This window comes from Oppia nitens, unplaced genomic scaffold, assembly GCF_028296485.1.
Source record: "Oppia nitens isolate AA-2021 unplaced genomic scaffold, nextdenovo-longstitch-racon4-pilon3 scaffold9_pilon_pilon_pilon, whole genome shotgun sequence".
Lineage (NCBI taxonomy): Eukaryota > Metazoa > Arthropoda > Arachnida > Sarcoptiformes > Oppiidae > Oppia > Oppia nitens.
Window position 1 is genome coordinate 716,786 of NW_026533253.1, and position 17,259 is coordinate 734,044.

Genomic DNA, 17,259 nt, shown 5'->3' on the forward strand with positions numbered 1-17,259 from the left:
TTATCGATCCCTTTGTTTAAAAAAAGGCAAACGAATTGTCAGCAAAAATATACATACAATACATAATTGGATGCAAATGTTTTTTTTTTGGGTTTTGTGTGGACATAATTGATGTACAATAATAACACTATTACTAATACTATACAGCGAAGCCAACTATCGGTACAGTTATGTGTGTTTAKAGAGAGAGAGAGAGAGAGAGAGAGAGAGAGAGAGAGAGAGAGAGTATATGTGAGAAAGTATTTCATATAATCAAAACATTTACTATAATATATTAACTGTAATATTGTTGTTGTGTTTTGTGTTAATAATAATGTTTTGACATTTGATTTTGTTTTTATGTTAGACGACAGACAACTGTCACTATATTTTTATTATTTATTTTTTTTTGTCAATCAGTGATATATAACAACAAAATATTTATTATATTATAGTCAGGTGTTGTTTGTTGTAGTGTTTGGACACATGTTTTGTTTGTTTGTTTATTATTAATAAATGTTTGAACAAATTTAGCGATAAATAAATTATATATCTATACTCTAGTACTATATATACATATATAATATATAGTAGTGTTTATTATTTGATTTTGGTTTGTTGTTAACAATAATTGACAAACAAATGTCTAAATTTATATTTACACGTTTTGTTAGACATTATTATAATTATAATTATTATTATCGACCACTCAGTACAATAACGACTGTCCATCAAACGTCACGTACTGACAATAAATTTAATATTATTAATCAGGTATTCATTAAAACAAACAAAAAATAGGATAAATAATATATGAATTAAGAAAAAAGTTAAAACAATTTACAATACATTGATTATTATGATAATTATTATTAGGAATATTACTATTTTTTTTGTATGCAATTATTATTTTTTTCTAATGTTTTTTTTCATTGACTATATTTGTAATTATTTATGATTATATTACTGTATAATAATATGAGATTTTAAGCGCTAGTAGTAATATCAATGAATAAAATTGCAATTTATTGTATATTATTATAATTAGTTGTTTGAGAAATAAAAAATTAATTATTGTATTTTACAAATTTTTTAATATATATAATTTAGTTTAATTAAACTAACTTAATTGAAAAATAAAAATTTTTATGCATAATTATTATTATATTTTAGTTGAAAAAATTAGCTAGATAAATTAATTGTAAATAAAAAGTATATTTAATGATGTATTTGTTATTAAAAACTTTTGATTTTCAATTAACAATAGATCCGTAAATATAGTGAACAAACATCAAGCGGTGATTTGGCCGACAATCAGAAGATTTATTTTCAATTTACAAATGGTTTCTTCAAATTTCAAATTAGTGACAATAATTATATCATCTCTTATTGGACACCAATGCGATCGCTAATCCAAGCCATGGACAACTCCGGTCAAGTACCACATGAAGATATGCATAAAGTGGTGGACGAAAGTCAACGAGTGGCCTATTCGGGCAATACGCCCGTCGGCTTTGTATTCTCCAATTTGCCGAATCTGGTGTTCAAACATCCGACACTTGGTTTGTGTCACATTGAATACGATGGCAATCACGAAGATCTGATCAAATGGAAAGACAAGTTCGAATCGGAACTACAGTACGGCACAGATATTATACATCCGAAGCTAAGTTCACCCGAAGCTCACGAACTTTCAGTAAATTTTTCTTTTAAATTTGTTTTTATTTTTGATTATATTATACTAATTTTTGTTTTGTTTTAATGTCAATTTAATCATCAGTTTTTAGAGCACCAGAAAAGAAGTATGAAAGTGGTGTTCAATCCATTGCTAAACGAGTACCAAAAGATGGTGTCATTGGCCCGAACCGACGCCCACCGTAAGTTCAAATGGGGCGGACTGTTCCTGCTATCGGCTCAACTCGGTTTTGTGGCCCGACTTACATGGTTTGAGTATTCGTGGGATATCATGGAACCGATCACTTGGATGCTCACCTACGCTATGATGGTTGGGTAGGTCTACACAATATAATTGTTATTGTATATTATAATATAAATATCAATTTTATTTTTTTAAATTAACTCTTTTATATAATTAACTTTGATTGGTATCAATTGATTATAATTGTATGGTAATTTTTATCTTATTTCAAAATAATAATTTAATTACTTTATTTACATAATTTTTTGCCATATTAAATAATTATTATTGAGTTATTATCATAATTACTCCCACGTTATATCATAATTTAATTTCTGATATTAGATAACAGTTTTTTCTAGTTATAACGTTTCAAGCATATTGTTTTGTTTTTTAAGTAATTATTTATTTTATTTTTATTGAGAATTATTATTATTTTTGTTACACAGAATTTTAGATATTTATATAAATCTTATCTATTTTTGATGCCATTATTAAATATTAATGATTTTGTTTAGATTTTAACGATAAGGAAATGCTATACAATAATAATTATAGTAAAGAATTTGTAGGTTTATGTTATCTGACGACAGCCCACACACACAAACACACATAAAAATTGTTTATATGTTTGACATCAGAGTATATTTTGAAATGATAGGGCAATAAATGTGTAAATCCAATAAAGCTTCTCATTATTAGTATTATTAGCTATAAAACATTTTTAATTTATTCATAATATTATTTATGTTTTGTTTGTATTTTGTTTGTATTTTGTAAATATAAATTTGATCTAAATCTATAGAGAGTAATAGTACAGTATATTTTGATGTTATTTTTATATATTATGTGAATTTACTAAATAATTTTCAGATGCAGATTATTATTATTATTATCAAAGCTCCCAATTTATAATGAAATTAATTTAGCATGAAATTGAACTTAACATATATATAATATATATTATATATCATATAATTTTTAAAAATTATATCCTAGACATAAACTGTAGATTTTGTTAGTTTACATAATATAATATTTTGAATATTTATTAGTTAAATAATATATTTATTATATATTTTAATTAGTTTAGTTATATTAAATGAAAATTTATGTTATTGTTTTTTAAACTAAACGCATAAATTATTTACATAAATTTATCATTTATAAAATTATCTAAAATGTTTAATTTATTAATATTATTATTATTATTGATTTAATAATAATCAAAAAACGACTAATCAATTGCAATACTGTATTATTATATTTGTTTTATATCCTGATTTACAGTACATTTGCCTATTATATCGTTACATCTCAAGAATATTTGGTGCCATCAGTTGAACGAAGGCTAACGATAAGCAAATTCTGGAAATTAGCGCAAAAACAGAATTTCGATGTAAACAAGTTTAGGAAATTAAGGGAACAAATCAAACAATTGGATGAAAAAATTCTTAGACTCAAGTCTTTGGGCTAAAATTGATGGTCAAATCAATTGATCCACTGCTGACTTATTGATTGATATTTGATATAATATATATATGTTTTTATTTATTTATTTTCATTACTTAATGTATTATTTAAATGTTATTAATTTATTTGAATTCTTTGTTGAGTATTATTGAGAGCTTCTTAATTGGATATATATTTTAAGTTATATTTTTTTATATATAATTTTAAGTATCACTGTATGTATTAACAAATATTAACCGAATTATTAGTTAAAGGTATATTTTAACAGTTAATCCCCAAAACAGTTAATAATATATTATAATACTTTCCTTATTACTGAGCTTTTAATTATTATTGTTTGTTAAGTTAAATATAATTATATTTAATTGTTTTTAGAATTATCGTATAATTTCTAAGTTTAATATTTATTTGAATATATAATTTGAATAAGAAATTTTAAAAGTTATGTTTTTCTACTTTAAATGGATATAAATAATTTACTGTACTTTACATACATTTTATTTATATGTATCAATAAGTCAAGTATTTTTTAAATTACAAATAATAATTTTATTAATACTAATACAATTAAAGATATATATGTGACAAATTCATATATTATTGCTTTAAATATATTAATTGATAAATATAATTATTATATTACATGAAATAATTTATATATAAAAAATTGATCAAATCTATTATTTAAACAATTATTGTAATGTTGTTATCAAATGAGCTTTAACTTAACACTTGCTAATATTTGAAAATTAATATTTTGCAATTATTTGTATTTTATAATACAATACAAACTATGCTTTTTAATATTGAAGATTATGTTGTTTTTTCAATAATTATATAATTCTTACATTTTTATTGTTTTTTATTTATTAAATTTACACATTTATAAAATAACAAAACAAACTAGTCTATTGAATATATATATATATATATTATATTATATTATGTTAAAAATTTTAATAATTTAGTAGTTATATATATAAACTGTTACTTGCTTAAAATAATACAAATTATTATAACATATATTACATTTTGATTATATAAATAATTGATTGATTAGTTGCAAAGATTTAAAACAAACACAACTTTATCTAATAATAATTTATAAATTTATATATATATATATATCGTAATTAAAATTTTAAAAAATAAAATTAAAGATAACAATAAAACATGTATTAATAATCATAATAATAATTATAATTGATTAAATTAATTGATCAAGGTTGATTGATTCAGTGAACTTGACGACAATAATATCCCAATGAAGTACACTTCTCGCATAAGTGTTGCGGATGTTCTTTGCTTTGGTCACTGACGTCCAGACCGTCGGGTTTGTCCAGTGGTCGCTATTTATTTTATTTTATTGATTAATTAAAAAACATATATTAAAATAAATTTGTTGCCATAATTAGATATTTGTTAAATATTTGCTGATTAAGTTTGTAAAATGCTATAATATACTGATTTTATTTTAAAAAAATTAATTCAATTTAATTATTAAAAAATGAATAATACAGTACTTGTTTGTGTGGATAAACCATAACATGACATTTGATGCATTGCTGTCCCGAATTGGCCCAACTATTGCCAGACATCCACTTTCTCTTACATTTAGAGCACTTATATTCACCGAAACACCGTTTTCTTCCCTGATATGGTGTTAGACCTGATTTAACACAGAATTAAAATTCAATATATAAATAATATATTTTATTACTTATATATATATATATTGTGTGTTAACCCTTTTCACCATCAATTAAATGATTTTTTAAAATGTTATTTAAAAATCTATAATTATTTATGTCGACATCATATGATTAATGAAAATATAATGAATAATTATTTTCTATTTAAATATATACTTATATATTATTAAATCTATTTTTATTTGCAAATAGTAGCATAAATTTTAATATAAATTTGTATTGTAAATTTAAATTAAAATAAAATCAATTCTAAATTAATCAATAAATAACAATGTTGATTTTTTAAAAATAAATAAAATTGAATTACTAATCAACAACAAAAATAAAAACTTTAAAAATATTGCATATAAAAATAAATTTACAAAATTTAGGACACAATTTAACGCCCAATTATTAGTGATACAAACATTTTTTTGTTTATGATTACTTGACAAATATACAAATATCATAAACCCCTTAAAGTTTTTGTACTTATTTTAATTTTATGTTTACTTATTTTATGTTTGTATGTCTGCCATCAATTAAGATATATGGGTTAAATTTTTAATTTATTTTATTATTATTAGTTTTTTTTCTAAACATATTGATACAATAAAAAAATATATACACTGTATTATAAACATTACAACTTTAATGAGCACTAATAATTGTTTATTAATTTGTTGTGGTGTGGTATTATTTAGTTCCAGAGGAATGTCTATTTAGACAATTGATGTCCAAATAGACCGGTCGTACTTAGCGTGGGTCGGTATGAGACCTGTACTTCCGTCTAATCAATACCAAACACTAGTAGATATGTGTCGGTATGAGACAGATATCCACTATAAGATCACCAGTAAGTCGTTGTGAGACCAACAGGTGATATGAGATCCGATCTGCAGTTGTGGTCCAAAGGCTAGGCTTAGGAGTGATCCTAATCTCCGATGTCTTCTCCTACAGTGAGTGGTTGGCCAGCGAACGGTATGTCTGTAGATATCAGTGGACTGAATGGTCAGATCGATCACTGATATGTATGAATGATATGAAGACACGATTGATAACAAATAACAAGTTTATTGTAAAACAATGGATCAAATGGTGATACAAATGGTAAGTATTTAAGAGGACACGTGGAGTGTATGTGTGAGACAGGTATAGGTGCTGAGGCTTGGCTCAGGTATTAGTAGCAGTAATGACTGGCAGCGATGTGCACAGTAAGGGAGTATGAGAAGCACTGACTGAGAGGCAGTGAAACACTGGAGTGTATGTACAGTGGATAGGGTTTATATAGAGAGGTATGTATGGCGGGAGATACAGGTATTGGTTGGTTTGTATAGTAGATAATCCCTTACCAGGATACTGACCGGTCATTGAGGAGCCACTGGATGTGGTCAATGACAGGCAGTTCCAGGAAAGGTAGGTATTGAAAGGTCAATGATAATGATATGTGTAAATATAAGACAATAAAATGTACTAAAAATAAGATACAGTATAAAATAAATAACAAAAAGATTATAAAATTAAAGATAATAGACATTGATGTCTATGTGTGCAACATTCCCCGGCGCTTTAAGACTGGTCGCGGAGGATAGATGTGGCCACAGATGTCCGACGCGGACCAGGAGATCGGGTTCGACGGTGCGATGATTGCGTCGATCGGTCCGGTATTGAATTAGGCGGCTGTTTGTTGAACATCTGTTTGTAGGTACGGTTGGAGTGGTTGTCCGGAGTAGAGTTGACGGTAGGTTGTCGTGTGGTAGGTCTGGATTTGCGGATATTATCGAACATCTCTTTGAAAGTTGAAGAAGGCTTTAGACGGGTGACAGCTGGAGGAGTAGGGATCGGTCCAGAGTCTGATGGTTGAGATGTTTGGATGGCTGGAGGTTCACATAGGAATTGGTCGGCGGTAGTCATACGACAAGCGGCATTTGTATCGGCTTTAGAGTTTACCAAAGTTACCGGTACAGCGGTAGTACTCACGCTTACCTGTGTGAGAGCACTGGGCGTCTCAATAACTCGGCTGGCTTGTGGCGCCTGTTGATGTGACTGACGATACTGACGGTGTCGTGTTGGCTGATTGGCGGCCAATCCTATGCGGGGCGAAGTAGTAGAAATGGTGGACTGTTGATTATTTTGATTCAATGGGCTGACCGGTCGCCGGTTTGGATGAATAGGTAGGCGACTGCTAATGGCTTGGCATTGCTGACCGGTCAGCGGTTGTGATGATCTGAATATTGCTTTAGTATTTTTGGTGTCGATAAGGATGTCGTAGAGTCCAAGAGAGCGGAGGGATAGGAGTAGAGTGTACTGAAAGCCAGGCAGTACTTGTGCTGTTACGGTGCGCGGCATCCTATTCATGGTGAGCGTAAAGGTAACCTCACCTAAAGTGTGGACAGATCCACGGGCCAATGAGATGGTCATCGACTTGCGTGTGTCGATGCGGAGACGGAGGTGCTCTGCTACATGTAGTGGCATCAAGTCGACGGTGGAACCGGGATCTGCGAGAGCGGATAATTCGAAGCGTCCGATGCGCCCAGGAATCAGTATCATGTCTTGCGCTACGACATGAGTAGCCATTGCTTGCGGACGGATGAAATGGTTTGTAGGACCGGTCACTTCGGAGGTGTGACCGTTGTTGTCATTGTTGGGCTGTCTGTCATATGAAGAGTCGGATGATTTGTGTGGACAGTCTTTGTGATAATGCCATGAAGTAAGTCCTTTGTCGCGGCATATACGACATGAATATGGCGGACGTTTGTCTGAGCGGTTGTTGTTGTCCTGATTTGGTTTGCTATGCTTTTTGTTGGACCGGTCGCCTCTGTTGTCGGATGTGTAGTGAGACGATCCTTGCGGCCGGTGCTGTCTGTTATGTCGTTGTTTGTCGGCTTCAATATCTTGAGCCATCTCGAGCCATAAGCTCGGAGTCTGGAAGCGGCGGCCATAGAAGTATTCACGGTATTCGGGAAGTAGGCCTTCTGTAAGTAGGTTAGCGCGTTGGCTGTCCGTATAGTTGGTTAGGCGGCGGAGGATTTCCATTTTGCCATCGAAGTAGGTGCGGATGGTTTCAGTTCTTTGTTGACGTCGTCGAGTTGCGGCTACTTCTGGAGGTATATCTGAATGGGTGTATCGACCGGTCAAGAGGTCCTTGACTTCGGTCCAAGTGATGGATAGATTGGTGAGTATATCTGATCCATAGTAGTTGGCGACGTCTCCTTCGAGGAATTCAACGATTTTAATAAGTTTGTTGTCGTCGGATAGATGAGTGAATACACGCTCGAAGATCTGGAGGAATGCTTCTATACGGAGTGGTGTGTCTTTAGAGCCATTATACTTCGGTATCTTTACAGTAATGAGTTGCGGAGCTGTTGTGCCATTGGAAGTGCTGAGAGCGGTTGGACCGGTCAGGTCAGCATTGTTTGTGTTGTCTCCGCATTGAGACATTTCTTCGGACTCAGTGGTTGTCTCGTCAGATATGTTGTCTTGAAGTAGATATGATGTCCCGTGTCTTGTTAAGCCAGAGATAATAGGAGTGGACATCAATACGCGTAGATAGGGATCTATTGTTGATCGGTGCCGACTGCGCCAATTTGTTGTGGTGTGGTATTATTTAGTTCCAGAGGAATGTCTATTTAGACAATTGATGTCCAAATAGACCGGTCGTACTTAGCGTGGGTCGGTATGAGACCTGTACTTCCGTCTAATCAATACCAAACACTAGTAGATATGTGTCGGTATGAGACAGATATCCACTATAAGATCACCAGTAAGTCGTTGTGAGACCAACAGGTGATATGAGATCCGATCTGCAGTTGTGGTCCAAAGGCTAGGCTTAGGAGTGATCCTAATCTCCGATGTCTTCTCCTACAGTGAGTGGTTGGCCAGCGAACGGTATGTCTGTAGATATCAGTGGACTGAATGGTCAGATCGATCACTGATATGTATGAATGATATGAAGACACGATTGATAACAAATAACAAGTTTATTGTAAAACAATGGATCAAATGGTGATACAAATGGTAAGTATTTAAGAGGACACGTGGAGTGTATGTGTGAGACAGGTATAGGTGCTGAGGCTTGGCTCAGGTATTAGTAGCAGTAATGACTGGCAGCGATGTGCACAGTAAGGGAGTATGAGAAGCACTGACTGAGAGGCAGTGAAACACTGGAGTGTATGTACAGTGGATAGGGTTTATATAGAGAGGTATGTATGGCGGGAGATACAGGTATTGGTTGGTTTGTATAGTAGATAATCCCTTACCAGGATACTGACCGGTCATTGAGGAGCCACTGGATGTGGTCAATGACAGGCAGTTCCAGGAAAGGTAGGTATTGAAAGGTCAATGATAATGATATGTGTAAATATAAGACAATAAAATGTACTAAAAATAAGATACAGTATAAAATAAATAACAAAAAGATTATAAAATTAAAGATAATAGACATTGATGTCTATGTGTGCAACAAATATTTTGTCAAAAAAATAATAATATATTTTTTACACATACAGTACATAACAAGTCTATAACCTAAACAAACATACCTTCCTTTGGCTGAGCACTTGTATTATTAGTATTCAATGTAAAAGTTGTCGCTATTTTGTCATTTGATAAGTGGTTACTATCAGTGAAACCCATTTGGTAGACATGGGATAGATATTGAGGTAAACATATTTGCGGATGAGTTGTTTTATGAGTATTTATGTTATTATTATTATTATTAATGTTATCATTATTATTGATATTATTATTATTATTTACATAATTAGCTGTCGTAGATAAACAGCTAAATGAATTGCAAAGATTATCTATTACTGATTGATATGATTGATAGCTCTAAGAAAGAGTGAGAGAGAGAGAGAGAGAGAAAAAAAAATAGTTGAATATTAATATAACATATATATATTCTAAAATTTATTTCCTAAAAAAATCTAAATAAACTTATTTTTCTAAATTAAAAAAAAATGTTTGAAAAATTGATAGAAAAATAATTTATTCAAAACAAATCTATTGATCGATCGATAACTTACATCATTTGTTGGATAAATCACTGGATTTGAGTAAAACATTTGATTTATTGGACTATAAGTGACTGATTGTTCCGTAGAAAACATCGGAGAGATTTGTTGTATAAAAAGTTTTTAGTATAAAAAAATTGTTGTATTTGTCTACAAACCGATTGCTAACAAATTTTTCCAGCAGACAAATAAATGTTTTAGTAAAATGTTAAACTCATTGCAAAACTTTGTTTGAATTCATTAAATCAAAAAAATTACTTATACTTTCAAAACTAACAGTCGCTTAAGAGACAATTTTTTCTATGCGTGTATAACCAGTTTATTTATAGAGTTTAGTTTTAAAGAGATAGTTAGTTATAGTTTGATGTAGTGTAGTGTCTCTCAAAATTATTTGTTCCCTTTCCTTGAATTTAAGCCAAATTTAATGTATTTTGTGAATTCACACCATTCAGATGTGTGCACACCTTAGTCTCCAATGTTTAAAAAAGTTTCTGTAAGATAGAGATGAAAGTGATTGAGAGAGAGAGAGAGAGAGAGAGAGAGAGAGAGAGTTTGAATCTTATAAGAGTATATCTCACATAAGATACAATGGCTTTTTGAAACAAAAATGTGTTTATTTTTAACCCATTTTTTCGCCTCCCATTATAAAACAGAGCATATAATAGATTATAGCAAACATTAGCTAACAGTTGTGATAAAAAAAAATTTGTGAGAGATAGAGAATTTATTTTATCAAATTTTATTTTCTTATTTTTATTCACTGTTTTCTTTTAATTGTTATTTCTACTAAATATATATCATATTATAATTTAACCCATTTGTTTTTCCAGCATTTATGCACAAAAAAAACTATTCAACAAAAAAATAACATTTATTATGATAAAATTAAAATTTTTTATTCTAAAAAAATGCCAAAAATATTTAAATTTCTTAAAGACAGTCAAATAATAATACATTAGTTTTTGATTTAATTAAATTAATTTTTTTATAAGTATATATCGTTTTGTCTATTATTGGCTTCAAAATAATGCTAACTATATATTTCTTTTGTCTTATAATAAAAAATAAAAAACAAACCTATATTTGCTTACTATTATTACTGATTCATGAATTTTTTTTCATTACATGTATTTAATTGCTATAGTTTGAAATACCAGTAAATCAAAGAAAGTGTTAAATGTTTTATAAAATTTATAATCACATTATATATATATAACTTATAAATACATTTTATATTAACAGCCAAAATGAGTTGCTATCGCATGAATGCACAGAATTTGTGTTAATTAATGGCTACATTGTGTATGTATGGTATAAGTCGTATATCATATAACATTATTATTTTTTTTAAAAAAAGCTAATGTTTTAAATAAGTTTAAAATAATATTTTAAATACCAGTAAATAATAATACTATTACTGTAGTAAATATTATTTTTTAAAACTTCAATTATAAACACTTGTATCAATATTTACAAATTAAATTCCAATATTATTTCATTTTCTTAATAATATATTTATTAATTATAATATATACAGTATATATATAACACTTTTTTTTTGCTATTCATAAGATATTACATTATTATTTTTTTTTTGGTTATATAAAATGCAATAATTTATATTTCATTTGACACATATTTTATCTTTTTAACAAAAATTCTCAATAATATTATTAGAATCTGAATTCATTATGTCTGTGTATATATATGTTTAACATTTTAACAAAATTTTTAAACAATTATTTGTCACATTTGTTGATTTAAAAAAAATAAATTAACCCTGCGCGAATTTATTTTATTAACTAACAGTTAATTTAATAAATAAATTATGACTTACCCGGAGTAGTGTTGTTAGAATTGTTTTTTATGTCATCGATTTTTTTATCAATTTTTCTAGATGGAATTTCTAAAATAAATTATATATATAGAAATTTTCAAAAAATTATAATTATTAAAACACTAGTTTATTAAAAAAAAATATTAAAATATATACAAATTATAATTAATCTAAAAAAATCTTATTAAAATTTTTGGTTACAATGATGTGCTATTTTTAATAACTGTGATAATAATTTTGATAAATATGATAAAAATTTTGAATAATGCTTATTAGATGTTTTTATAATATAATATTATTTGCAAAATATAACAACACTACTTACTCGACATAATTGAATAAAATTTTAAATAATAATTTTAAAAAATATATATATATACTAATAATATATATATGTTATATAATACTATATTTTATTTATTATTTTTTTCAATAAAAATTCTATAATAAGATACTGTATAAAAAATTTAGCAGTAGATATAAAATATATAAACTATTAATAAATTGTTTAATCAATTATGTTAACTGAGATAACATTGACAAACTGTATTATCATAGTTTCTTAGAAATTATGTAATATTAAGGTATGAATCATAGAAAATAATAATTGTTTGTAATATTTATCAATACTATGCAAATAAAATTTAAATAGTAATCTAGGATTTTTGTTTGGAAATGTTTGACTTTAAAGTAGATTTTTAAATGGTTTCCGATAAATCATTCACAAAAAAATTGTTTCACTTTCAATAATGAATACATTATTATATACTATAAATAAAGTATTGTGTAAATTATAAAATAAAGATTTAATGTGAATATTTTCAATTATTTCATATATTTATCAGATTTATTGGCAATAAATTATTTGCATTACCCATTAAAATAAGTGATATTTCAATTTTTATCTCATTATTATTATTATTATTCATATTATAAATCAATCCTAAGTTCAACATTGATAACATACAGTATAAAAGATATTTATTAATAAATTATTTCAATTGTATTTTTTTCAATAAATATTACATTAGAATCCAAAAAAAATTATTTATGTTATTTTTGCAAATATTCATCATTTTTAATTAGTTAAAAATATTAACATTTATAAAAAAAACATTTTTTTAAAAAACATTCAAAATAATTGCAGGATTTTTTTTATTAAGTTTCTACAAATTGATTTTTTATTTAAATTAAATTTTAATAGTGAATAATTTAAACTGCTTAATTATATAATATAAATAAATTGATTTTAATTTGAGAAATTTAACTATATATGTTATTTAAATTTATTTAAATTTAATAAATCCATTATACACTATAAACAGTATTACACAATATTTTATTAAATAAATTTATAAAAAATTTATAAAATAACAATAAATTTTAATAATATCTAACTTTATTTAAGTTACTATTTTTTATAGACATGTACAGTAAATTTCCGTGTACTATGAGATTATGTTAACAAATAATATACAAATTATACACATTTTTTACATAATTTACATAAATTGTATTGAAAATAAATTTATAGTAAATGAAACTTAAAAATATATATATATATATTGAAAATTATTTTATTTTATTATAAAAATCAAATAAGAAAATTGTTAAATAAAAATTTAATTAATTTAATAATAATTATTTTATAAAAAAAATTCATTACATTTACAGTACAGTTGTATAATAAAGGGTTAAAACATTTTGACATTTAATGCCATCTATTGGTTCCCTATATAATCAACTTTTATATACAATGTTTCAATGTTTTCAATGATTGAACACTTTTTTTGTGTGTATTTTGTTTTATAACTATTTTTGTCAATTGAATGACACAAACAAACAATTAATTAAATCAAATATTATTTGATATCTTGAAGTCAACACATCCAAGACATCACAAGAGCTGACACAATGTCTGGCAACGCTTTTTTCGGCGAAGTCAACGAACTGGACTCGCGGGCCATCTATTGGTCCGATGAGGACACCGACGACGATGCGGCCGGCGATGAAACAAACGGTGAATCGCAGAAAAAGACGACCGATGTTACAGTTGTGGTCAAAATTGATGATAAACTCAACGATCAATTGGATGTGGTTTACGTCTGTTTAGCCAAAGATCATAAATCGTCTGCAGCTAAAGATTTGACACAAATCGGTCACATTGTTGTCGACGGAATCGCTGACAAAGTGGCCAACATTTACAGCACCGGCCAGACGTCTATTTGGGTCCAACTGTTGACAAATCACACAAACCTCAAGAATCATTTGCTGGTGAAGACAGTATCATCATTGCTGAGACAAGTGATCAGTAGATGTCGATCACAGCCTTTGGTGTGTATTGTTAGTAAAGATTTGTCCCGTGAAGAAGATTCAGACGACTACATCGGTTACTTGACTACCGATGAGAGCAATCTAAAGATAATGCCATCTGATATTAGCCGACGACCACTTTTGGCGCCAAAAATGTTGGACAATCTCGTGGAGAGCTCTGTCTTCGAGTACTGTATTGTTTATGGCATTCCGTGTACTGCACTGATTCTTCCACAGTTACCATCAAAACTGTTGGACAACAACAAGACATTTATACCCAAAGCTATCGTCGATTGTGTCCATTATCTTAATAACCAACACTTTGACTCAAATATCTATATTTAAACAATTAATTAATTGTTACATTTTATATAATCAATTTATTTTTGATGTGTAATAATATGCTATATTAATGTTATTTGTTTTATATCATTAATAATAATAAACTATTGATTTTAATCATACAATATATATATATATAATATCTGTTAATACAGTAACCAATTATTTAACTCAAATTTATTGTTTATTTAATTTTTATAATCAATTCTTTAGTGCAAATATTTAGTATTTTTATTTTCCTATCTATTATATTATAAAATAATAGTTTTAATTTGTTGACAAAAAAAATTGTCATACAATGTGTTTTTGTATACTATTTGTTTAAGAAAAAATACAAATTTATAAAAATAAATACTAATTATTACACAACAAATTGATTTCTCATAGGAATTACTGTTAATATACTGTATGTATGTATTGGATGTGTGATTGTGTGATGTATTTGGTAAACAACGCCTAAAGGATTTGTGAGTTATAATTCAAAAAATATATTTTTTTTGTACGAAAACTAATATCAAAAATCCTTAAGCCTTAGGCAAAGAATATATTGTCGACACGAATCATACCATCAAATCATATTCACTTGAATGACACTCTTTTAAATAGCGTTGAATAACAAGAAAAAAAGGAGTAAATTTCCTATAAATTTTCACTAAAAAAATGCTTTTTATAGTTTAGGAATTTTATTAAAATTAAATATAAAAATATAATATTTATTAATAATTCTATAGTAATATAAAATTTTGATTTTTTCTCTCTGTATAAATATATTAAAATATAATTTTTCAAAACAATTTATTATTTAATTACTTTATCATTTTTATATATCAACTTGTTTTAGTTTAAAAATGTTAATAAAATTACCGGTATATTTTTAATTAACACAAATACTGTATTATGTATATTATCTGATCTATCTAATTTGACAAACTATAATATTTTGTATAATGAAAACAATAATACATTTATTAAATTAAATTAATACAATACACAATACTACTCAACTGAATTAGTTTTATTTATAAATATACATTAAATAATATCAAACGTTTAATAATACTAAAACGTATGTCACATCAAACTGGAAGTCATTAGTAGACAATACAAGACTAGTGTCACAATCTTATAGCTTAGTTAACTGTTATATTTAGTAACAGTTTTTTTTGTCTACTTTTTTAGGCAATCATGGGATGAAAATATGTGAGAGAGAGAGAGAGAGAGAGAGAGAGAGCGAGAGATTCATATTCATAAGTGTTATTAGATAACTATTATTATTATAAGTAATATTAAGACATTCGTGTTTTGTGTCGAAATACTACTGTCCATTAATGACACTTTAGTTTGAGATGACATACGTTTGTAATCAACTTTTTGTTTGCTATTAATTATGTGCTCAGACAGCGAAAAATCATTGAATTATATTGATTACTATAATATTATAATAATATAGTATATTTATAAACATATATAGATATATACTGTAAATACAGTATAAGACTAGTTAAATAATTCATATTATAATTATGTTTATTTAATATTATACACATACATACATATATAATATTTAATGATTTTCAAAATATATTGAAGGGTTTATGAATAATTTATATTAAAAATCATTGTTTATCTTATAAGTTATATTTAAATTCAAGTATTTAGAAAATTCCTTAAAAACATTTTGCATTTAAAAAAAATTCAAACCATAGCTCTTTAAATCATCGAAAGTCTTTCATGTACTTAATGTAGTCCTCAAGTCTTTTAAGTGTTTATTTGATCCAAAATTCAATATTACTGTCAATTAAAGGGTGGAGTTTTAACCCCAAAGATTTTCAATATAGCTTATAATGTATTAATAGGTATTTATCTTAAATATACAGTTTAACTAAATAATTAGTTTTACACTATAGCATTAATGTAGGATTGCTTTAATTATACAATTATATAATATTGACAATAAATTCAGAATAAATATTTGTTTTCTTATAAATTTAATATATATAATTGTTTTTATAGTAAAAAACTACTGTAAATATATCACAATACTATGTTTTTCAATATCTAACTCAATATTTTATCAAATATTCTTTGAAAATATCATTTATTTTGAAAGAATTTCAGTTATAAATATTTTTATTTATTTATTTTTTTTATAAAATAATAGTTTTCTTATATTTAAAATAGAAATATATATATATATTTATAAATATTGATTTCAATCATATTATACTTGAATCGATAATACGTTATATTTTATCTATAATACTACAAATAGTCTATATTACATATACCGGTATATTACTATATATATTTCTATATTAACCGTTTCATATGAAAAAATATATTTAAATTTACGAGTATTACTGTTAATAAATAATAATAAGTATCAAAATTATTGTTAAATTGGCAATTTTTTTATTAATAATACAGTATCATATTTATTATTTTATGTGATAAGTATAGTATTAACATACATTATGAAAAATGAGTCAAAAAAGTATTTTATAATAATCTATAGTTATAATAATATTGGACAATACATTATAATTATATTATAATTATGCTGATTATAATAAATACTGTTACATTATACAGTATAGTAACTATACTATAGTTTAGTATAAATTATATATAGTATATTGTTAAACAAGCATATTTAATGCTGCAAAATTGATTTTAATGACATTTTTATGA

The 17,259-nt window shown here is 26.7% G+C and overlaps 3 protein-coding genes across 3 annotated transcripts; 2 read left to right on the forward strand and 1 right to left on the reverse strand.

Moving 5' to 3' along the window:
* Positions 1-686: 686 nt before the first annotated feature.
* On the forward strand, positions 687-3,446 carry LOC128964637 (calcium uniporter regulatory subunit MCUb, mitochondrial-like). Its single transcript, XM_054311267.1, has 4 exons — positions 687-753; positions 1,247-1,675; positions 1,760-1,989; positions 3,188-3,446. The coding sequence occupies exons 2-4, from the start codon at positions 1,379-1,381 to the stop codon at positions 3,372-3,374; spliced, it is 714 nt and encodes a 237-aa protein (XP_054167242.1). The 5' UTR covers positions 687-753; positions 1,247-1,378; the 3' UTR covers positions 3,375-3,446.
* Positions 3,447-4,605: 1,159 nt separating this feature from the next.
* On the reverse strand, positions 4,606-9,717 carry LOC128964682 (zinc finger CCHC domain-containing protein 24-like). Its single transcript, XM_054311319.1, has 3 exons — positions 9,603-9,717; positions 4,894-5,039; positions 4,606-4,719 (listed from the first exon to the last, which is right to left on the reverse strand). Exons 1-3 carry the CDS (start codon positions 9,694-9,696, stop codon positions 4,606-4,608), a joined length of 354 nt encoding a protein of 117 aa, XP_054167294.1. The 5' UTR covers positions 9,697-9,717.
* Positions 9,718-13,670: 3,953 nt separating this feature from the next.
* LOC128964684 (uncharacterized) lies at positions 13,671-14,571 on the forward strand. The gene has a single exon (XM_054311320.1). The coding sequence runs from the start codon at positions 13,828-13,830 to the stop codon at positions 14,569-14,571; it is 744 nt and encodes a 247-aa protein (XP_054167295.1). The 5' UTR covers positions 13,671-13,827.
* The last annotated feature ends 2,688 nt before the right edge of the window (positions 14,572-17,259 follow it).

Bases quoted from the DNA above. Each gene is read 5' to 3' on its own strand.
- LOC128964684 (XM_054311320.1), top strand. From the start codon at position 13,828: ATGTCTGGCAACGCTTTTTTCGGCGAAGTCAACGAACTGGACTCGCGG.
- LOC128964637 (XM_054311267.1), top strand. From the start codon at position 1,379: ATGCGATCGCTAATCCAAGCCATGGACAACTCCGGTCAAGTACCACAT. The intron at 1,676-1,759 runs GTAAATTTTTCT...TTTAATCATCAG, and splicing joins CCGAAGCTCACGAACTTTCA to TTTTTAGAGCACCAGAAAAG. The intron at 1,990-3,187 runs GTAGGTCTACAC...CCTGATTTACAG, and splicing joins ACCTACGCTATGATGGTTGG to TACATTTGCCTATTATATCG.
- LOC128964682 (XM_054311319.1), bottom strand. From the start codon at position 9,696: ATGGGTTTCACTGATAGTAACCACTTATCAAATGACAAAATAGCGACA. The intron at 5,040-9,602 runs GTATGTTTGTTT...GTGTTAAATCAG, and splicing joins AAGTGCTCAGCCAAAGGAAG to GTCTAACACCATATCAGGGA. The intron at 4,720-4,893 runs GTACTGTATTAT...TAAAATAAATAG, and splicing joins TGGTTTATCCACACAAACAA to CGACCACTGGACAAACCCGA.